This window comes from Planococcus citri, chromosome 2 (genome assembly GCF_950023065.1).
Source record: "Planococcus citri chromosome 2, ihPlaCitr1.1, whole genome shotgun sequence".
Classification (NCBI taxonomy): domain Eukaryota; kingdom Metazoa; phylum Arthropoda; class Insecta; order Hemiptera; family Pseudococcidae; genus Planococcus; species Planococcus citri.
In genome coordinates, this window is record NC_088678.1 from 258,320 (window position 1) to 280,825 (window position 22,506).

At 42.8% G+C, this 22,506-nt stretch overlaps 3 protein-coding genes across 3 annotated transcripts; 2 read left to right on the forward strand and 1 right to left on the reverse strand.

Moving 5' to 3' along the window:
* Positions 1 to 265: 265 nt before the first annotated feature.
* LOC135833801 (protein white-like) lies at positions 266 to 14,836 on the forward strand. Its single transcript, XM_065347572.1, has 13 exons — positions 266 to 810; positions 10,316 to 10,607; positions 10,703 to 10,941; positions 11,043 to 11,114; positions 11,848 to 11,946; positions 12,060 to 12,298; positions 12,385 to 12,565; positions 12,724 to 12,888; positions 12,995 to 13,126; positions 13,241 to 13,469; positions 13,596 to 13,701; positions 13,930 to 14,101; positions 14,206 to 14,836. Exons 1-13 carry the CDS (start codon positions 691 to 693, stop codon positions 14,302 to 14,304), a joined length of 2,145 nt encoding a protein of 714 aa, XP_065203644.1. The 5' UTR covers positions 266 to 690; the 3' UTR covers positions 14,305 to 14,836.
* Positions 14,837 to 15,741: 905 nt separating this feature from the next.
* On the reverse strand, positions 15,742 to 19,938 carry Fbxl4 (F box and leucine-rich-repeat gene 4). The gene is made up of 12 exons (XM_065347577.1): positions 19,023 to 19,938; positions 18,796 to 18,889; positions 18,512 to 18,707; positions 18,236 to 18,422; positions 18,049 to 18,129; positions 17,822 to 17,947; positions 17,302 to 17,429; positions 17,067 to 17,176; positions 16,761 to 16,922; positions 16,383 to 16,548; positions 16,030 to 16,221; positions 15,742 to 15,915 (listed from the first exon to the last, which is right to left on the reverse strand). Exons 1-12 carry the CDS (start codon positions 19,230 to 19,232, stop codon positions 15,750 to 15,752), a joined length of 1,818 nt encoding a protein of 605 aa, XP_065203649.1. The 5' UTR covers positions 19,233 to 19,938; the 3' UTR covers positions 15,742 to 15,749.
* A 272-nt stretch (positions 19,939 to 20,210) lies between these two features.
* LOC135833816 (translocon-associated protein subunit gamma) lies at positions 20,211 to 22,052 on the forward strand. The gene is made up of 5 exons (XM_065347595.1): positions 20,211 to 20,588; positions 20,750 to 20,877; positions 21,060 to 21,151; positions 21,276 to 21,407; positions 21,697 to 22,052. Exons 1-5 carry the CDS (start codon positions 20,435 to 20,437, stop codon positions 21,761 to 21,763), a joined length of 573 nt encoding a protein of 190 aa, XP_065203667.1. The 5' UTR covers positions 20,211 to 20,434; the 3' UTR covers positions 21,764 to 22,052.
* The last annotated feature ends 454 nt before the right edge of the window (positions 22,053 to 22,506 follow it).

Sequence of the window (22,506 nt, forward strand, 5' to 3'; positions counted from 1 at the left end):
ATCGAAAAAATTTCATTTTTTACACGTAAGATTGTATGCATATTGCATACCTACATACGTTCTGATAATGTTTACGTCCGTTGTGTCGAACCAAAATGGCGTATGCGAATACTTAGTCCTTATCTAGAACTTTAGTAATAATCGGTTTGATCGGTTTTCATCTGGTTTCGGGTTTGTGCGTCGCCGGTCGCTGCCACTCTGACCCTGCCCTGCCCACCCGTCATCTCTTCATCGGCAACGGCAACAGCAACAACAACATCAGCATCAGCATCGTAGTTTCAGGGTTATCAAGTCGAGTCGAGTCGAGTTGGAGTTGCGCTAGATTGCGTTATAGCGCGTTGGTGGTGCTATATAGTGCTAGTGCTAGTGCCAGTGCCAGTGCCAGTGATAACGGTAGTGAATACTGAATAGTTATTTGCCATCCGTCATTTGCCTGCATGTGATTTTGTGCAGTGCTGACTGCATTACAGTGTTTGTGGTACGGTGTACGGTGTACGGTGAAAAATGAAGATGTGATGTGATGTGGCGCGACGCGTGACCAGCTTTGCAGCTTTCGATCGAGTGAAAATATTTAATCGATTCGGTGCATCTCGAGTGTAGACAAACTTACGCCGCCGACAGCCAAAGGCGCTGAACCTAGTGCAATAGCGCAATAGTGCAATAGTGCTGCAAAACCCATCGATAAAAATCATGGCCAAAGGAAACGACGGTTTCGATTCGAACGAATCGTTGCCTTTATTGGGCTCGTCGACTGCGACTGCGACTGCAACTGTGACAGGCGCCCCAATTAATTACCAAACACTCGCAGGCGTAAGTACAAATTACCTATTAGTGTATTAGTACCTACCTACCTACCTACTGATTATTGATTACAGATTACAGATTAGGTAGCTCGTCGTCGTCGTTAACTTTAATTTAGGTACCTAGCTATACGCTATAGCTACACTCGAGTGTATGTGTAAGTCTATGTATACCTACGAGTGTGTATAATTGTATAATACCGACACTGACATATGCACACGTACTTCTGCTTACCTAGAGACCTGCTACGCGTAAAAAGTTTTTCGCTATACGCTGTACGCTATACATTTCACATTTCGGCTGACGGCTGGTCACAGTGAATGATAATACGAGTAGGTACATACGTATAATATGTACTTAATGGGTTGTTGGATTCTACCAATTGGTACCTATTCGTATTTCTGCGCACCTGTACATATGTACTCCTTTGCACTCGTACGCCTTGGTAAGGTAGGAGTACTACCATCGAAAGCAACCTATCGCCTTAAAAATCTGAAAAAAGTTCCATCGATGTAGCTTTTGATGCTTTTTTGAAATATCTTATTTTCAAGATGGGATCTCTGAATTGAAGGGGAGTACCCCCACCGCCAATTTTGGACAAAACTGTCGAAAAAAAACCTGGGGCATGTGACATATTGAATTGTATGTTTTTGGTGACGTTAAACACGAATATGACGTCAGATTTTCGATTGGACCCATCCACGGCCCCCAGCACCCCCCCCCAAAGGGGGTTATAGTCGAAAAAAATGATTTCATTCGTGTGACATATGAAATTGTTGGACTTTTACCTATTTGGGGAGGCTCTGGGGGCCATGGGTGAGGTGATTTGAAAATCTAAGGCTATATTCGTGTTCAGCGATATCGAAAACATAATTATTATTTCATGTGTCACACGAATGAAACCATTTTTTTGACTCTAACCCTGATGTCATCGTATTCAGCGTCACCAAAAACATATGATTTCATGTGTCACGCGAATGTAATCATTTTTTCGACTTTAACCCCTTTGGGGAGGTGCTGGGGGCCGTGGGTGGGGTCCAATCGAAAATCTGACGTCATATTCGTGTTTAACGTCACCAAAAACATACAATTCAATATGTCACATGCCCCAGGTTTTTTTTCGACAGTTTTGTCCAAAATTGGCGGTGGGGGTACTCCCCTTCAATTCAGAGATCCCATCTTGAAAATAAGATATTTCAAAAAAGCATCAAAAGCTACATCGATGGAACTTTTTTCAGATTTTTAAATTGTAGCTCCCACTTACAGCGTCATTTTGAAATTTGAACTTTCAATTTGAAAGTTCAACTTTCAACTTTTGCTTTGCGAATTTCAAAATGCTTAAAAAATTCAAAATTCAATGCCCGCGTTTGAACTGTGAAATCAGTTTTGATGAATGCATCATAGCTTCGGAAGAATGCGCTGCTGAAGTTGAGTAGGTACCTCGAGACAATGTGAAAATAATGGAAGCCCCCCCCACCCGTCCCACGAGGGGGGGGGGGGTGGGACCAAACTTATTGCGGGTTTCTTAATTACTGGGTGGGTAGATATTGTAAACAAAAATTGAGCGAAATCGAAAGATATTACTTTCAAAATCGCCTTTTCTGGGTCGAATTGACATGGAATGACCCACGAGTATAATAATGATAGCGCATCATTGGTTGTTTTGTTGGACTACGCATCTATTTCACGTTGCCAACCTGCTATTTTTAATGAAAAACTTTTTTAGGGGTACTCGATATTTCTGGGCACCCTGTATCTACTACTAAGAAGTAGCAGTAGGTACTTTTTAGTTACCTACTCATCAAAATTAATCGAGAGAGTAGACCTACAGCTACAGCTTGAGAACCGGCCAAGTCTACCTGGTACTTCTGCTGGTTATCCGCTGTCAACAGAGGCGAGAAGCTTGACGAAGTCATGTGCCGTTCGGGGGGGGGGGAGATTGAAATTTTTCCATCTTTTTTCGCCTCGATTTTCGTAACTTTTTTACGCCAGACCCCCTTCCTCCTCCTCTCCTCCAGTATTTTTTATGCTAATAAGCTAGGTAGATGTGGTTCGAACAAATTTTGGAAGGGCGAGTTCAGTGATGGAATCGATTATAATCGATGCTATATCGATTATTTTTCTCAAAATAATCGGAGCATAATCGTTAAATAATCGGCCGATTAATTCAGCTAAAAAAACACGACGTCATGTGGGGCGTTCGGTACCATTGACCAATCAAAAAGCCTTAAATAAAAGATCCGATTAATCGACGATGTCCCGTTTATTTAATCGGACCCGAATAATCGATGATAATCGATAATCGATAATCGTCCCATCTCTGGGCGAGTTGGAAACGGAAATGTCGAATTAATTTTAAACGTTTAAGCACGACGCCACGACGCGTTATTATACCTACCTTTACCTACTTGACAAACAATTTGAATTGTTGGTACTGAGATGCGAAATCAAAAATTCGCAATTTTTTCGTTTTTTTTTTCGCGTTTTAGCCTTTGAAAATCGACTCGGAAAAAAGAACGGAACGGAACATGTTGGATTTCGCACTCGTTTCGCTCGGGCAAAAGCGAAAAATCAAATATCACTTTCGATACCTACTATAAGACGTTTCGAAGCAAAATTTTGCACTTTTTGCACTAGTACGAACCCATATTTACATTCATTTTTGAAATTTTTTGAAAAATTGCGCGGTAGAAGTCAAATTTTTCCGAGCGAAAGCTTTAAAAATACATTGACAGTTGGATAGTTGGAAAATTAAAATAACTCGCGCGAAAGGTTGATTTTTGTATGTACTCGTAGTTCCAACGTTTAAAAATTCCAACTCGTTAGGTACCTACGAGATAGTTTTCATGAAATTATAATACATACCTATTTGTACATATGTAGTTGTACCTACGTACCTACTTGTATTTTCAAAAACAATAATAAAAGCGCCCTCGAAGACGACTAATTTTGACAAAAATTAAAAACTATTTTTTCCGAATATCGGGCAGAAAATGGGTCATTTTTTGACATTTCAGCGCAAGTTGGCAACTCGTGGCCATGGCAATTCTGACTGGAACGCGTTGAAAACTTTTGACAGTTTACGATTCGAGAAGAAGGTATTCTGAAACCCGTGGTTTTTCTTGGTAGGTAGAGAACTAGAGGTAGATAGGTAGGTACCTAATTCTTTGATTTTTTTCCGCTTACACAATTTCTTGCCAACTTTCCGCAACTGGCCCAAATTTTGTTCGAGCATTTTAACCACACACAAAGTACCTACGAGTACGAGATGTACGAGTACCTAGCGAATCGTAGGCCTATTTCAAAACGCAATTGGCGCGATACCGGTCTTACGGGATGATGAATTGATAAGAGGGAGAGATGAGGGAGAGATCGCGAGTAAGGTGAATTTTCCAAAAAGTTGTAGGTAGTAGGTACTACTCGTACTTACCAGTATTTTGGCGGATGAAATTATGACAAATTCTTGCGTTGTTTTTTTCAGCCCTTTTTAAAACTCGAAAGTCTTCTCTATTTACCTAGTAGGTACGAGTAACTGAAATCAGTAAAATCCGGAATTCATTTTCAAAAGCTACCACCATTTCCGCTACTTATAGTACGTAGGTACAACTCTTGCGCATTTGAAATCTGCCCTAATCCAAATTCTCGAGATTCTATAGAATTTTTACTCGGTACTTACCTAGGTAGGTATCATTAAAAAACACAGCGAGCAGCGAGCAGCGAGAGCGCCTTAAATCAAAAATGGCGCTGTAAAAGGTGTTTCTTAAAATAATTAGGCGATAATACCTAGGCTAGGTACGCGCTAAAAATAAAAACGACAACTGAAAAAAAGAGAAAAACTCTGCCTCGGGGTGTACATTTTTTTTGCGATACAAGAAATTCAGAAACCGTTAACCTTTGTGTACCTGTATACACAATTACACATAGTAGCTTACCTAGTCTATGTTGTGGTTGCTCAACATCGCTACTCGTCGTAGAAGGTACCTATATTAGAAATAGATACTCGTAGTACCTTACCTACATACGTAGATCATAGATATGATGTACAAATATGTACATCGATAGATGGATAAATGAATGAATGAATGAATGAATGAATGAATGAATGAATGGATGGATGGATTGTTACGATTAGGTACCTAGGTACGTACATATAGTTGACCAGGGGACCTCTACCTAGTTACTTAGTATAGCTATAGGTACACATCGTAATCGCACATATTTTGCACTTTTGTATGAACCGAGTGAGGTCGCGGTCGACGCAACTTTGCTCAGGGATTTGGAAAGAGTGGAAAATACACATAAACGCGTTTTGCTTTTAGCTACCAAGTTGCTGCAGCGCCAGCGCCCGCGCCCCAAAAAATCTGCAGTTGAAATTGAAAAGTCGCCTGATAATATGGAAGCGGAAGCAGACACGGTCGAGCAATGAGCTACGTACTCGTAGGTAGCCGGGTGCGGCTATAAGTAGGAAGGTAGGATAGGCAGAGCCGGCAGAGGCACTAGGCAGATACGGAACCGGCAACGGATAGAGACCGGATAGATGTACGAGTAGTTAGTTACTGGTTACGTGGTTAGTGGACTTACGGCTGCTGTGCTGTCTGACTCTGGGTCTGGGTCTGGGTCTGCCGATGAGGCGATGCGATGCGATGAGGCAATACGACTATACGAGTAAGGCGATGAGGTGGTGCGCCGCGCCGTGCGCCATCGCCTCGCCTCGCCACGTGTACCAAAAGGCAGCGAGACACCCGATTGCCTTGCCATTTTACACGGCTTAACGCGTCGCGACCACGACCCCAGAAACGTCCCTAAAAACTATAAACAATATTAGGAAAATAAAACTGTCGCGGAGGTCAAAGTGCCATCAGCTCAACTGCCGACTGCGGCTTCGGCATTCGGCTTCGGTTTCGGTCGGTTGCGTAGCAACTCGCGCTTTTTTGCTTTCTCCTATTCCGCTGGCTGCTTGGCGCTTCGAGATCCACCACAAAAAGCTACCCACTACCCACTTATACCCTATACCCCTACCCCTACGCCTACGCGTAGTTGTAGGTGGCGGCGGTGCTAATTCGAACCATTCGAACCACCCCTACGGGCCACGGTTCGGCTGCAGTACGCACACGCACACGCACACGCACCCTCGATTGTGCTACGGCTACGGCTACGAGTATCTCCTGCATAATGCTGTTACCCTAGTCGCGCAAAAGTCGACGTAGGCCTACTTTTACCCGAAAAAGTCTATAAGGGCCGATTTGCGATAATTGATGGCGGCGGTACGTGGCGGGGCGGCCTTTTGCAGTTTTACGAGTGGCGCGGGCGGCGGTCAGGCGGATAGTGCGATGGGCGTGGGGACGAGCGCGGGGGCTAGCTCTGCGTTTCGTACGCAAAGGCGAAGACCGCGATACCGATGTAAATACGAGTACGCATTAAGCGATTATCCGTTAGCCGTTACCGCTATCGTACCGTGCGAGGGGAAAACGGAGAAGGCCTGCAATCCTGCACCCACGAGTACAACGAAACGGCGTCGGTGCAATCATTTGCACGTCCACGTACTTTCGTAGCGTAACGTAAGGCGTAAGTAGAAGTACATTTATGCACATACGAGTACATATACTCGTAGGTATGTACAATGCAACGTACGCGTACATAAGTTTACGTGTGCGTATGTGGGTATAAGGTACGTGTACTCGTAAGCAGTTTTGAAGCGTAAAGTAGGTGCCAGGCCAGGTGGCTAATGGCGTAATGGCTGTAGCGCTGTACGAGTACTCGACTACTCGTACCTAACTACCTATCGAGCTGATTGAAAATATGCGAAATTTCTGTATGAAAATCTTGGTTTGCGGTTAACGAGTCAACTACGAGTAAAATGGGCCAAATTTTGCACCGTTCTCAAACGGCTGCACGCTGCTGCCTGCAACTGCGAGTGTGCTAAGTGCTTTGCAAGATACCTACCTATACTTACACATGGTATACGAGTACGAGTACGAGTAAGAGTAATAGCTACCTACTCGTACATGTATTTTGTATATACCCAATTACCTACCTATATGTACCTACTAATTATTGTACATTGCACACGCTTGACAAATACACAGCACACAGTACACACCTATGAATACTCGTTCTCGTTCTCGTGCTCGTGCTCGTGCTCGTACTCTCACTCAGATAACGTTGTTCAGATAAGATAACATACTCGTATGTATATGTATATGTAGAGGTACATAGGTCGTTCAACACGGTCAGAAATGGGAGAAAATACCAAGAATACATCTCGTATAATATTTCTACCGAAATGAAGAGATGAAAAACTGAAAAAGCATTAAGCATTAGCCAACGCGAACGTGATAACCAGATGAGCCAGTTGCGGGTGAATTGGGGGGGGGAGGGGTGCGAGCGTGATAACGAGCGTCCTCTAATTAGCTGTACATTAGCCCTATTAGCTATTAACTATTCTCGTAGGTACCTTTCTTATCGTAAATACGAATACGTACTCGGAAATACGTATACATCTTTATATGTACAATACGAGTAGGTAAGCAGGTAGAGTAGAGTAGAGGTTTACGTTTCAAGAATACTCGTATCTTGGTCGGAAATTCGGAATTAGGTGATGGTGAGTTGGTGACGACCGACGAGGTATAGTGTTACCTATTTATACCGATTTTGCGAATGCGAAAGTAACCACAATTCCCTCCAACTCCAACCATAACGTCAGGAATGCATAGTCTATTTTTTTTTGGGGGGGGGGGGAGAATTTAATCGTCAAAGGCTTATACGAGGGGCAGTATGTGGGCGGATCACGGGGCTTATCTTGGTTTCTACATACACATACCTACGTACTCGTACCTTTAGATCGTCGAAATCTGTTCATTTTGCAAATTTTCTTAGTCTAATTTCTATTTTACCAAAGTATCTATGGCTATACCTACGTTGGTATGCTAACGTTCGTGTCTTGGTTTGCCAATAGGCGATAAGTTGATCTCGCTTGTATGGTAATCTACTACGAGTATATGTGTACACTGTACAGGAGCGGGTAGAATCGCGTAAAAATTGATTCGAATTTCGAATCGCAACTCGATCTACGATCTAAGCTATTCCGCCATTCGAATCACTTGGAATCGCCGATATACTCGTAGAGAATGAGAATCTATTTTAAAACGATTCCAGTCGCTCGGGCAATACGAGTAAACCACAAAATTTGTCGAAAATCACTTTCACGTATGTACTTCCCTGTAGGTAGTTGAATAAATTACTGTAGGTACCTATTGACTATTTGGCTTCGGAATGAGGCGAGATCCCGGTGAAATTGTCAGCTGTTCAAATTGATAGGGGACGGCGCGGTGGCGGTGTAAGTAGGTAGAGGTACCTATGACCTTTTTTACGCATATTTTCTCACGTTTACCTAGAGGTACGGCGGTAGCCAGTAGCGATTTTTGGTGACGAGAAAATGGAAAAGTCAAAGTCGCCATAAAAAAAATAGAAAATAGATACCTATCTACCGGTGTAGTTGAATACGTATAGGTATACATAATACATATTATAGGTAATTGTAAGAAAACACCGGAGGTACGAAAACATTAGGTTCGCGAACTTTGAAGTAGTGTAAAGGCGGTAAGGCTGGCTGATGGCTTGTTGTTGAACGATGGCTGCAGAGTGGAGGGCTTTAAACTACAAACACTTGTATATGTACATACACATGCACTGTACTGCACTACTCTGCTGGCGCTCGGGCTCGGGCTCGGGCTCGGGCTCGGGCTCGGGAAAGCCACCCTACGCGAGGGGCGAAGCTAGCGAACGCCAATCGTAAGGTGGCCGCGGCCGCCTCGCTGTTGCCGTTGGTGGGTGGTGATAGGGTGTTGCCTGGTGCCTGGCGGCTGGCGGCTGGTGGCTGGCGAATGCGACCACGTGCGAAATGCGAAATGCGAAATACGAGTGAGCAGCACGTTTGGCATATTGCTATTCGCCTGATGAACGTTGTTTACGAAATTGTACCACGTAACGTAACGACCACCTAAAACGCGTACGTCTGCCTTTGCGTTTGCAACATGCAACGCCAACGCCAACACTGGCCCACTCGGCTTTTTGCCCATAGCTGTACCCATAGGCGCCGCAACCAGTGGGGCCGGGGGGCCGTGGCCCCCCCCAAAACTCAAAGTTGCCCCCCCAAGCAGAATTCATATTTATGTAAAAAAAAACAGACTTTTTTTTAAAAAAACAGTAAAACACTATCGTCATCACATGCTTGAAAAAAAATGGTCTGGTTTTTTAGGAAAATGCAAATCAGTTCAATATTCGAGTGACTTCTAAAAATGACTTTTTCAAGGAAAACATCAGCACTATCAGCAGTGATGAAATTTTGATCACACCAAAAAAAAAAACCATCGTGTACCTCTTGAAAGAAGGACTGATTTTCGAAAGTTTTGCCCTCGCTTCGCTCGGGCCGTTTGCTTTTCTGTTTTCCTTCTTAGAATAAAAAAAAAAAATCATCATTCAAATTCCATTGTTTCATGCTTCTTGATTCTCAAAATACTAATTTTCAAGAACGTTTGGGCTCATTTTTTTCGCTTTTGAATTTTTCAAAAAAAAAATCATCATTTGAATTTTGAAGCAAAATGTAAATGATAAACTTTTTAGAAGTAACTCGTCATTGTGCAGCTCCAAAATTTCTGTTGGATGAGCTCTGGTTTCTAAAATTTTCATTTTTTTTCTTTTTTCAAGTTTTTATTTGCACCAAAAATGAATATGTATTTTGAAACACTGTTTTTAATGCAAACGAACGAATAGGCACTCGGGTACCCTACTAAAATCATATGTTACGTAAAAAAAAAATATACAAATATGTACAATATGCTGCTGGTAATTTGCCTTCATAGCTTGGCAGTTGGTCCTCCCCCCCCCCCTCAGAAATTTGACCTCAGCGGCGCCTATGGCTGTACCCAGCTACGAGCGTCGAGTATCGAGTATGCAACCAGTGCGCTTCAGTCTGTTGTCGTGGATAGCGGCTAGCTCCTCCTGTGGCAACTTTTAGGTCTCTACCGATACAGCTACCTACATACTACTCTCTAAATTTGAAACAGTGAAATTTCACTGTTTAGCAGTCACAACATTTTGGCTTCTTAAAAGCAGTAGTTTTTTACTGCAAAACAGTAAAAAATTTACCGAATTGATCGATAAAAATGATTTTTACTGACCAATTCAGTAGATTTTTCACTGTTTTGCAGTAAAAAACTAGGTACTGCTTTTAAGAAGCCAAAATGTCGTGACTGCTAAACAGTCAAATTTCACTGTTTCAAATTTAGAGAGTACCTATGTAGGTACTTGCTCGTAGTACTCGTATACGTACCTACCACCGCGCCGATTTAATTTTCGCTCGCCTCGCCTCGCCTTTCAATTTTCAACCCTAATCGCAATCGCCTAGATTCATCAAGTTAGCTTAATCTTAATGTAAGAGTAGGCTACGGATACTTTATTTGACAAGTACGGTATACTAATACTGCGTATTTATGGAAATTTCACTCGGTTTCAGAATGACGTAGCCGTGACCGTTGCGGTGACAGTCGGCAACGGAGCGGGAGCGGGAGCGGGAGCGGGAGCGGGAGCGGACGCTCAATCCGCCACAAACGGCCGAGTAAAAGTCAACGTATTCCCGGAGAAGAACATCACGTATACGTGGTGCGATATCAACGTATTTACTTCGAAATCGACCGAAAGTCGAAAGAGAACGTCGACGTCGTCGAAAATCGTCAAGATATTCAAATCGATCGGGTGCTGCAGAAACACCAACGACATTTCCAAGCGCAAACATATATTACAAAATGGTACGTTGGTTTGGTTTTGGAATAGCGTACAGCGTATTAGCGTATTAGCGTATAACGTATAACTTGTATAACGTGTAAGTATAATTGATTGGCAGTGTCTGGTGTGGCGTATCCGGGCGAATTGCTGGCGATTATGGGCTCGAGCGGAGCGGGTAAAACGACGCTGCTCAACACGTTGACGTTCCGATCGTCGTCCAACATGGTGGTGAGCGGATCGAGGACCGTAAACGATATACCCATCAACAGCACCACCTTATCCTCGCTTTCCGCTTACGTGCAGCAAGACGATCTGTTTTTTGGTAATTTGACCGTTCGCGAACATCTCATATTTCAGGTACACCCTACTCCCTACGCCTAGTTAGCAATGTTAGCATACTCGTAGTTGTAGCTGCTTAACGCCTCGCCCGTGTCCTCCGTGCACGTTTCTTTTTACAGGCGCTGGTGCGAATGGATCGAGATATACCATACCAACAACGCATGATCCGCGTCGAAGAAGTTATATCAGAAGTACGTACTAACTACTCGTAACTCTACCGTACGTATGTATACGTACCTACCTACCTACCTAATGTACATCTACAGCGGCGTACACAACACTGCTGCAAGTACAGGATGCCCAGAAATATCGAGCACCCCGAAGAAAGTTTTTCATTAAAAATATACGCGTAGGTTGGCAACGTGAAATAGATGCATATGATTGACGTGGAATGTTATCTCTCCAGTCCGGCCAACAACCAATCATGCGCTATCATTATTACTCGTATCATTCACTGTGACCATTTGACTAACCAAAGTATTTTAGTAGAAAACTTTCTTAGGGGTGCTCGATATTTCTGGGCACCCTACAACTACCTACCGTCCTGCCTACTCTGCCCGCAAGTAGGTAGGTAGGTACTGTATCTACGATCAGCAGCAGCCGGTGTTTTCAACTTTTCAAATCGACGACAGCTTTTACTCGACTGTTGTTTTATATTTTTCACCTTTTTACATCTGACCATCGTGGTGCCCTCTTCGCTGTAGGCTGCAGGCTGCAGGCCTACGTAATTTGAAAAAAGTTTCAGTCGGACTCGTTTACGCTGTGTTTCCATTTTTTGTTTTTTTTTTTTTTTTTTTGTTTTTACCTACGTATTTTACTCTTTTTAGTCCTAAAAGTAATCGCATCTCCCTCAACTTTTTCCCCTTCCCCCTTCCCGTTCATCTTTAGATCGGGTTGTTTATAAAATTCGATTTGCAATTTCAGCTACTGTTGACATCCTGCCAGAATACCATCATAGGAAAGCCTGGAAAAATCAAAGGTATATCCGGAGGAGAAATGAAAAGGCTATCTTTCGCATCCGAGGTAGGTTAAGTGATTTTTGGCACGCTCTCGCGCCCCAATTGACATGTACCTACTACCTACTACCTAGACCTACCTAACCTATAAAGTATACTTACGTTTGGCGTATCGCGTAGGTACTGACAAATCCGCCGGTAATGTTTTGCGACGAGCCGACCTCCGGTCTAGATTCGTTTATGGCGCAAACCGTGGTGACGGTGCTCAAATCGATGGCCATGAAAGGAAGAACCATCATCTGTACCATTCATCAGCCCTCTTCCGAAGTGTACGCCATGTTTGACAAAATTCTGCTCATGGCCGAAGGCAGAGTCGCCTTCCTCGGTTCGCCGACCGAAGCCAATTCCTTCTTTACTTCGTGAGTAGCCGCAGCCGCAAACATCTGCGAGTTGTCGCACGCACTTATTTTGGTTCTGGTTTTTGTTTTTGTTTTCGATGATGTAGGTTAGGTTCACCTTGCCCGGCCAACCATAATCCGGCCGATTTCTTCATTCAACTGTTGGCTGTGGTACCTTCGCAAGAAGAAGAATGTCGCAATAAAATACAAAAAATCTGCGATTCTTACGAAAATTCCGAGTACGCTCAAAAATTGTACAAAGAATGCAGTCGTCAACGAGAAAACAAGGTAGGTGCCTTGCCTTTGCCTTATCAGACCGCGCCTACTCGCCTAGACGCCTAGACAGTAGACATCACCCGAGCAATCGTCATTTCTAGATATAGCCTAATATAGGTACCTACCTACTTAATACGAGGCGTTTATGGCGTTTGTTTGCTTTATTATAGTACAAATCCATTTACACGAACGGATGGTTAGACACGAGTAACGTGGCCAAGAGATCTCCGTACAAAGCGTCGTGGTTGGCTCAATTCAACGCCGTCATGTGGCGCTCGTGGCTCAGCATGAAAAAAGAGCCCATTTTAATCAGAGTTCGTCTTTTGCAAACTATCGTAAGTAGACCTACGGTAACCGGGCAACCGGTAACCGGCAACCGACTAGCTTAAGGTTACCTACCTACGTTTACCTATTGGTCGCTACTTTTTTCGCCCCCCGCAGATGGTATCGTTAATTATCAGCGTCATATATTACGGACAAAAAATCGACCAGGACGGCGTAATGAATATCAACGGAGCTTTGTTTCTGTTGGTCACCAACATGACTTTCCAAAACGCATTAGCCGTCATCAACGTAAGTACCTACCAGCTACCTAAGTACCTATACGACTCTACGAGTAGCTTTAGACGCCGCCGCCGCCGCCGCCGCGCGGTCCGGCGCTTTTCACGTCGTATTTGCACTTTGCAGGTATTCTGTTCGGAACTTCCGGTATTCTTAAGGGAACATTTTAACGGAATGTACAGGACGGACGTGTATTTCCTATGTAAAACTATAGCCGAGATACCCATATTTTTGGTCATACCGATCATGTTCACCTGCATCGTGTACTACGTGATCGGATTGAATCCGTCTTTCGTTCACTTTATCACTTGCGTATTGATCGTGGTGTTGGTTAGCACAGCGGCCACATCATTCGGTGAGTACCCTCTACCTCTACCTACTTTATTCTTATTCTCATTCTCATTCTCCGCACTACCTACTACCTTACCTACCTGCGACTACGAGTATTTTTATTACATACATACCTGTTTGCTTTACGTAGGATATTTGGTATCTTGCGCGAGTCCTACGGTTACGGTTGCCTTATCCATCGGTCCGCCGTTGATTATTCCATTTTTGCTGTTCGGTGGATTTTTCTTGAACGTCGGGTGAGTTAGAGTACCTAGCAGACCTCCTACAAAACTGTCGCCATCGCCATCCGGCGAGCGCTTACTGCGAATAAATTTACTCGTCGTATACTCGCGTGTGGCAATTGCGTACGGTAGCAATAATACATATTTATACAAATATGTACCTATACTCGTGTACCTATGTAGCTGTCTGTTCATTTTGCGCGTTGCGATGCGTTAACGTATGCGTTATGCGGTATGTTACAGTTCTATTCCTCCGTATTTCGAATGGTTAAGTTACCTGTCGTGGTTTAAATACGGAACCGAAGCTCTGTACATTAATCAGTGGAACGACATTTACAACATCACGTGCGAAGGCAGCAACACCACGTGTTACAAAAATGGCCACGTCGTCTTGGAAGCGTATAGTTTCAAAGAGGTAAGTCGCAGTCTACCTAGTGCCTACGTAGCTCGTACTTTTCACGCCAACTGCGCTTCCTAGTACTTACGAGTACCCTTTATGATTGTTTGTAATCGTTACAGTGGCATTTGTTACCGGACATGGGTTTACTTGTCTTACTCATCATCGGCTTCAGAGGTTTCGCATTTTTAGGCTTATTGTACCATACTTACAGAAAGTAGGATATACTCGTACCTATCTACTGCAACGTTATCACCGGTTCAAACGATGCATTTACTCGTCTTTCGCTCTCTCTCTCTCTTTCTTTGCGTCCAAGCGTCTATCTACATATGTGACACACCAGTCTACCCTAGACCTAGTTACCTTTTTACGTGTGCGGCCGCGCCTTGCCCACCGCGCCGAATCCTTCCGATAAGCGTATTTATACATTTTTGATTTTCATCGACGCTTCGACGCTCATCCGCAGTCAGCATACCTATTCGTTATTATATGTATGTACTATTATTACCTCTATACGTATGTACCTACTTTTGTATTATACTCGTAAGCTGGTATTACTATACTGTTATTATGCTTACGATGAGAGAAAACTCGTTATCGTTGTTATCGTAGCCGCTTAATGGCTTAATCTATAGTTGAATTTTATTACGCGTATCTTCAATCTTCATCGTATGTAATGTACATTCGTCTAGCGTAGTTTATAAGTATTTTTTGTTAAACATAGGTAATACATTATACATCTACTTTGTGTTATTTGCCAATTGCCACTTACATTAGGTAATATGCCCGATACCTTGTTCAATAGTCTCCGTACTCGATTTCAACTCTGCGCGTTGCTTATAATGCTTACGGTGCTTACGATGTTGGTCGATCGAAAAACAGGCCGTGATTGAGATTCATTCTGCTTATAGTGTTATATCTTACGTACCTACTGTAGCATGGCATACACAATATATTGACAAATCAATATAGGTACTCGAATCATTTTTTTTCAAACATTTATTCTCCATTTGAATTTCAATACACAGACTTGGCGTACATGATAATCGTAAATAAAATAATGACGATAATAATAAATTAATAGTAATAATAGTAGACCTAACACTAATACATCGTCACCGGAATAACAGTCAACGCGGACGAGTACACATATAATACATACTTACATACATACATACATAGGTACTCGTATCGTATCGTTTCATATCGGCCTTTTCATAAACTGGACGTCCTTACTCGTAATATTTACAAACGAAAAGGTTCAAAAAAACGATTATATACCTACAAACGTAGATAAATACATATATACCTACTAACAATAAGTTTTTTCATACAGCGCGCGCACTCGAATTGTACGAGTATGTACTATGTACATTACGTACTACGTACTACGTACAATAAACAGTACGCGTAGATAGACAGGTAGGTGGAAGTACCATTACAGGACGTTGCTTCGCACAGCCAAGCCAAGTGAAGTGCCAATACATAGAACAGCACTCGTTTATTTAGCGAATACGACGCGGCAAAGGCGAACTAACATCGTAGGTACCTTACCTACCTTTACCTACCAGTAATATGTAGCGTATATTTTTGGTAAAATGGCAGTGATACGCACGTTGCACCGCAGTCGCAGTCGCAGCCGCAGCCGCGACCGCAGGCTGCCGCGTCAGTAATGATTGGCAAACGCGCAAGTACATTCGGGTTCGCTTTGAAAGCTACGTTTGATGTCGACGCTGGGGAATAGTTCTTTCCATTCTTGAACTTCGACGTCGTTGACTTGATCGCAAAAGCTGACATCCAGAAAGCGCAGTCTTTTGCACGATTTCAGAATACTGCGAGTACGCGTGAAAATAAAGAAAAAAGTCATCGCGACCTTATTACGCGCGTACGTTTAACGCGGAGGTAAGTGTAGGTACGAAGAGTAATTAGGTAATAAGTATACGTACTTGATGCAAACTTCCGACGTAATTCCTCTATTTCCCAACAAATCGATTTGCTCTAAATTGGGACAATTGTAAATGAACGGATACAAGTCGCGGTCGTTTATTCCTCGCAACGTGCCCATAAACAATTTTCGCAGTCTCGGGCATCCCATCGCCAAAGACAGAAAACAATCTCCCGGTATGCTAACTCCTAGGCTGCAAACGTCGAATCGAATCGAATCGAATCGAATCGAACGGGTAGTAAGTACGAGTACAACCAACAACGCACGTACGTAGTTGTACATAAGTACCTATTTGAGGTTTCGTACTCGTACGTACTTTTGTACGCACGTACGGGTATTTATTTAGCTACTTACCACCAACCGATGTCGATTTCTTCCAGAAGACTGCATTGACTCAGGTATTTTATACCGGTGGGCGTCAAACTGTACGTTTTCCAAAAGTCTACCGATATTAATTCCTTATTGTGAGTTCCTAAAATTTGAGCGATCTCGTCCATACAAGATATTCGTCGACAAGAACCTGAAAAACATACACATTACACACTCGAAGAAAAGCGCAACATACTCGTATGTACCTACCTACCTACCTTGGTTCTGTTAATATTGTGGTTGCCACCCCCGCTCACGCCTCGGCGCATAGGGGTTCTCGAGTTTGTTATTGTATTACATAAAAGAAATAAATATACTACTACTACTACTACTACTACTACTACGAAAGTACTCGAAACTTACCCAGATTGATATGCTTTAAATGCGGCGACGCTTTCAATATTTCTTTTAGAGAGGGAGCTTCGATCAAGGTGCGATATAAATCCAGTCTTTCGATAGTTCTCAACGTTGATAAATAACTAAAACCTCGATCGTTGACGCTGGTGCAATTTTGTAAAGTTAATTCTGAAACGCGACAAAGTAAAACGCGTACATAGGTAAAGTACATTATACATACTCGTACTCGGATCACACGATGCGGCTATAGCTATACATACGTAGTGTAGGTACTAGGTACGTACTGCGTAGGTACAATTAATAGGCGCTTACCGGTTAGATTTTTACATATTTGCGATATCATTTCTATGCAACAGTTGCAAACAAACTGGCAACAATCTAATCTAATATGAGTCAACGATTTTCCGCAATTTTCGATAAACCTGCGCAAAAAATGAAAAACAAAAGACGACATAAAATTATCGCGCTTTGGCCGAGCCGACGTTTTGTATGTGTACACTGTACACTGATGACGGTACATCCGAGGCACCTAGAGATGAACGCTTACTCGCAGAATATTTTGGGCGAAACGTCCGTAGGAAAGCTTCCGCACCAAGACAAATCTAACCTTTGTAGATATTCGCATCGCGACGATAAAATATCCAGCGAATTGGCGTTGACTAAATGCCAATACGGCTGAAAAACACGGAACGAGTAATTTTTTTTAGGTAGGTAGGTAGGTAGGTAGGTAGGTAGGTACAGGGTGCCCAGAAATATCGAGTACCCCTAAAAAAGTTTTCTACTAAAATACTTTGGTTGGTCACAGTGAATGATACGAGTACGAGTAATAATGATAGCGCATGATTGGTTGTTGGACTGCAGAGATAACATTCCACCAATCATACGCATCTACGAGTATTTCACGTTGCCAACCTACGCGTATATTTTTAATGAAAAACTTTCTTAGGGGTACTCGATATTTCTGGGCACCCTGTAGGTAGGTACAGGTAGGTACTTACACGAGCCAACTGTCGACGCGAAGAAAATACGCGACAGACAGTCACTCGCCAACTCGCCAACTCTCTTACCTTTAAATTTAAAGACGTGTATAATAAGGAATCCGTCGCTAACGAATTAAAGTGCGAATTGATTCTAGCGCAACGACTCAAAGATACTAGGTCCAAGTACGAGAATATCTTCAGAATGGTTTCATCCTACAAGAAAAAACAGCGCCATTACCTCTCTACTCGACATCGCCATCGCCATTGCAATCGCATTCGCATCCGCAAGTCCAACCAATCAAGTAGCAGCTTACCGGTAACACGGAAAAATTTCCGTTGTAATTTTTCGTAGCGCAAATCGAGTCTGGCCGCGTCTCGTCGATACGATGATCACTCTGCAAAGACATAATTATATACAGTACTATGGCAAAATTATAGAAATGTGCGGACGCTAGCGCCGCGAAAAAAAAAGTCAAAAAAGCAAAATGCTTCGAAAATAACCTGAATTTGTTTGCATTCGAGAGCGGGCGTACGATCGTCGTCATCGTCGTCGTTGATGGAAAGCTTGGTGGACGACGGCGATGACGGCTGCGATGTTTTGGTATTTTTACGCAATCCGGTCATACTGACGGCGTCTATTTCGGTGTAATAATCCAAATGCGAATGATCGAATTCGATGCGCAGCAGACTGAAAACGGAAAACCAAACAGAGAGTACATATACAATATACATAGGTACATTTATGACAGCGATAATTATACGGGTACGTAGACGTACTTGGTATGATAACTGATTCGATTTATGTCGGGCGAAAAAATATTAGGACTGTGTTCGCGAATTTGCGGTTTGCCTTCCCACAGCAGACTCCATTTGTTCGCTCCGTCGCTAGCCCAGATGCGCACCACCGAGCCCGGATGGTAAGTTTCGTATATGTTGACGCTCAAAGGTCTTACTTTATGTTCGAACGTGATATCTGCGTCGAATAAGAACCGATTGTAAATTTACGAGTATTCCGTCTCAATCTCAATCTCAATCTCGACGCGATTCACCACCATAATTACCGATATAGTCTTGACTCCGAATGTTGCGATTATTTTGCGGCATTATCGGTACTCTTCGCGAAGGAGCTTCGTCCCACCACTTGCCGTAAGTTCTCTGCGCAACAGAAATCAACCGTTAGATATACGTATTTGTACGTAACGTAGATACGAGTGTACACATTACGCGTAATGGTAATGGTGGTACCTACTAACTACTACCTACTACCTATTCCATTCGCGACACTTACCATGACGAAAGTTTGCGGAAAATCGCCGTACGCTGGGAACTTGCTCGGCTTGCCGCAGATGTTATAAGCGGTATACGAAATGCTAATTTCGCTGCCATATTGAGAGCTGAAACTGCGAACGTCGGCCGCGTACTGCTCTATCACGCTATACAACTCGCTGTCTTCCGTACAGTGGAAGTAGTTTAGTTTATTATCGCATTCCGTGGTCATGATGCGAAACGATGTCGATTGTCGATCGTCGTAACGTCCATCAATATTACACGTAGACGTTAAGACGTACGTATATACCCGGCAAAATTTGATGGCAGATTTTTCGCCAAAACACACGCGCACCCTACAAAATTTAAAAACGATTTTCCGTCATCGGGCCATCGTCGATTCGCTGACGCTGTAGCTCGTGCCTCGTAGTCGTAGTCGTAGTCGTAGTAACTACGCGGATGTGGAAGAATACTTGTTTACATACGATTACGGTGGTCGGTGGTCGGTGATTTTAGCGAAAGAACAGCGATGCAGTAGGTACGCGCGTAATGTTGTCACGAATTTCTCAGTTCATCGTCGCTACTCTGGCGAATTTGACGTTGATTCGAGCGTAATATCGTCGTCTTATTTCGCGACAAACGCGCGATGCTAAAGAAAACTTTCGTCAATTTGACCAACGAAAACAAACACATCGAGTCGCAATTTTTGCACGTCGAGAGTAACAGAAAATAAAAATGCCCAAACCCGATTCCTTGAAATGCGAAAGATTACGGTGACACAAAATACGCCATACGGCGTTGGACGAGTTGCGAGTGTTTGCTGCTTGGCGCTTACATTAAATTTTTCCACTTTTCATCTAATTCTTATCTTTTTTTTATCATCGCTTTTTTCGATGTTTCATGTTTTTGGAAAAATAAAATAAAATAAAACAAAACAATACAATACATGTCATGTTCACTTGAAAAGCGAAGGCGAGGTTTTGGGTTCACGGGTTCACTCGGGCACGGAAGCACGGTAGCACGCACACGCACACGCACAGGCATGCGCTACGTGTGGTAGTTTCGGTTACGGTTTTTATTTTGGTACGGGCAGGCATTGTCACGTGCTCGGTGCTGTGCCGCGTGAGGCGTGAGGCGTGACCATTGACGACCGAATGACCGAAAGTCAAAAATGGATACGTCGAAAGCCGTTATCATCATAATATTGACGGACACGTCGGTTTACGTGTTCGTGTTTTCGTATGTAAAAATTTATACACTCGTATGTTGTAAAATCGGATGTGGACGTTGACGTTACATGTAGTTAACGAAAAAGAGTTATCGCGAGTACATCCTGTTTAAAACTATTTTTATTATATTGGTCGTCGAGACGTCGATATTGTGAAATTTTTCAAGTTTTGACCGACGCTAATACGCTAATCATCTACGATTACGATGGGCGGCCAAAAGAATCGCGAACGCAAGGAAAAAGACGCCGGTTTTACCAAAGAAGAAGAGATACTGCTCGAAGATTTCAGCAGAAATGTTTCCACCAAATCGTCCGCTTTGTTCTACGGAAACGCGTTCATCGTTTCTATAATACCTCTGTGTGAGTACCGAGTATCCAAATCTAACAACTTTTACTTACTTACTCTTATGTAGGACGCTGCGAAAGTAACGCCGAGCCTACAACCTACGTGTACCTAGTACCTACTCGTATCACGTATGTATACATATTGTATATCGAATCGGTGTGTTTTGTTTTTTCAGGGTTGTATTGGAGAATTCACATGGTAGACGTATATTCGACCATCATCTGGTTCGTACTGGGCACCGCAATTAGCACGTATTTGGTAGCGTTCGCGTATAAAAACACTAAATTCATTTTGAAACACAAGGCGAGTACACTACCTCTTTATCTCAACTAATTTGTCGTACGCGTTACGCGTTAGTCGCCACTCGCCTCTCGCCACTCGCCAGTCGGTGAGAAAGTGAGAATGGCACGTCCGACGTACGAAAATATTAATATAACTACCAACTAGGTATAACCTAACGTGAAATACCATTCGAAACGTTATAGATAGCTATCAAAAGAGAAGAAGCCGTAGCCAGAGAAGTGAACAGAAAATTGGCCGACGACAAGAAGATGAGTAAAAAAGAGAAAGACGAAAGGTAAGCGCGCGTGTACGAGTAAAATGACGCTGCGCCGCCGGTTCGGAGTATACATTATAGCTAGATAGTATATTATGTAGTATATGTACTGTATGTGTATTTTCCACGTTCGCTTTTATTTCAGAGCATTGTGGAAGAAGAACGAAGTCGCCGATTACGAAGCCACCACATTTTCAATTTTCTACAACAACGCTCTGTTTCTAACCATAATGATGTTCTTCAGTTTCTATTTGCTTAGAAGTTTTACTCCTACGGCGTATCCTTTTTCTACCTACCGTAATAGAGCGTAGATATCGTAGCTAGATCTGCACGGTCTCTCGTTATTCGTTATTCGCTCTTATTTACTCGTACGTTTGTTGGCAGCGAGGTTGGGATTAGGTAGCACGTCTTAAAAAATGATTTGGAATCATTTTCTCAGCAGCTCGACTGGAAATATTTCCGACTACCTACGCGGCGCATTTCGACAAATTTCCTCGTTTTATTTTGTTTGTATGTTTGTTTGTTTCGCAAGCCGGCTGTTGATTTTCCTTAACCATAGCTCGCAGAAATTACATTTTCTCTATCGGAAGCGGTTGCGGTCTCGTCGCTTTACTTTCCACTGGAACCCAATAGAAGTCTAGCGCGTATATTACCGAATTCCATCGTCAACTTTGGTCTTCATTTTCATCATCAACCTCGTCGTGGGAAACGAACGCGATACCGACCTAATTACGTATTTAGTTATTTACGTGTCCGTCGCCACCGTTACACGCGTATCTACGAATGAAAAAAAAATTCGGTAAGCGTTCGAGTCGCGTCTCGTCTCGTCGTTGTTTCGAGAAAAGCTTCGTAAATGTAAATGAAATTTAATATTATTATTAGGTTGTCGCTTTTATTGTAATATAGTATTTGTACTTCTGTTTCCGCATTTTTTTTTTTTTTTTTTTAAATATGTATTAATATGTGTACCTACTACCTACGTTCTACGTGTGTCTATTAAAGTACGTGCGGTTATCGAACTGATCGGAAACGCGAGAATCGTATTAAATGTCTAATACGCGTACAGTCGCTGACAACTGTCATTCAATTCGAATGTTCGGTTACTTCAATTTCAAAAAAAAAACAACCTTCGTTTCAAATGTAAATTGATGTTTTTTTTTTCAGCGTAATATTGACATATATGTACCTAGACCTACTTACTTATTACATAATGTGCGACTGCGAGTAACGGGTATTACAAACCGTTTGGGTTTTTGGTGCGTGTGCAATCGTCAGTGCTCCGTCATTTGGCGTATTAAAATAAGGATTAAATTTACAATTCGGTCTCGGTCGGCTCGATTAGTACCTATAACTGTGTTATGCTGCGGAAAGGCGTC

Bases quoted from the DNA above. Each gene is read 5' to 3' on its own strand.
- Fbxl4 (XM_065347577.1), bottom strand. From the start codon at position 19,232: ATGACCACGGAATGCGATAATAAACTAAACTACTTCCACTGTACGGAA. The intron at 16,222-16,382 runs GTAAGTAGCTAA...CGACGTTTGCAG, and splicing joins GAAATCGACATCGGTTGGTG to CCTAGGAGTTAGCATACCGG. The intron at 15,916-16,029 runs GTACGTATACTT...GCGTACTCGCAG, and splicing joins ACGTCGGAAGTTTGCATCAA to TATTCTGAAATCGTGCAAAA.
- LOC135833816 (XM_065347595.1), top strand. From the start codon at position 20,435: ATGGGCGGCCAAAAGAATCGCGAACGCAAGGAAAAAGACGCCGGTTTT. The intron at 20,878-21,059 runs GCGAGTACACTA...GAAACGTTATAG, and splicing joins AATTCATTTTGAAACACAAG to ATAGCTATCAAAAGAGAAGA. The intron at 21,152-21,275 runs GTAAGCGCGCGT...CTTTTATTTCAG, and splicing joins AAAAAAGAGAAAGACGAAAG to AGCATTGTGGAAGAAGAACG.
- LOC135833801 (XM_065347572.1), top strand. From the start codon at position 691: ATGGCCAAAGGAAACGACGGTTTCGATTCGAACGAATCGTTGCCTTTA. The intron at 12,889-12,994 runs GTAAGTAGACCT...CGCCCCCCGCAG, and splicing joins TTCGTCTTTTGCAAACTATC to ATGGTATCGTTAATTATCAG. The intron at 13,470-13,595 runs GTGAGTACCCTC...TGCTTTACGTAG, and splicing joins CACAGCGGCCACATCATTCG to GATATTTGGTATCTTGCGCG.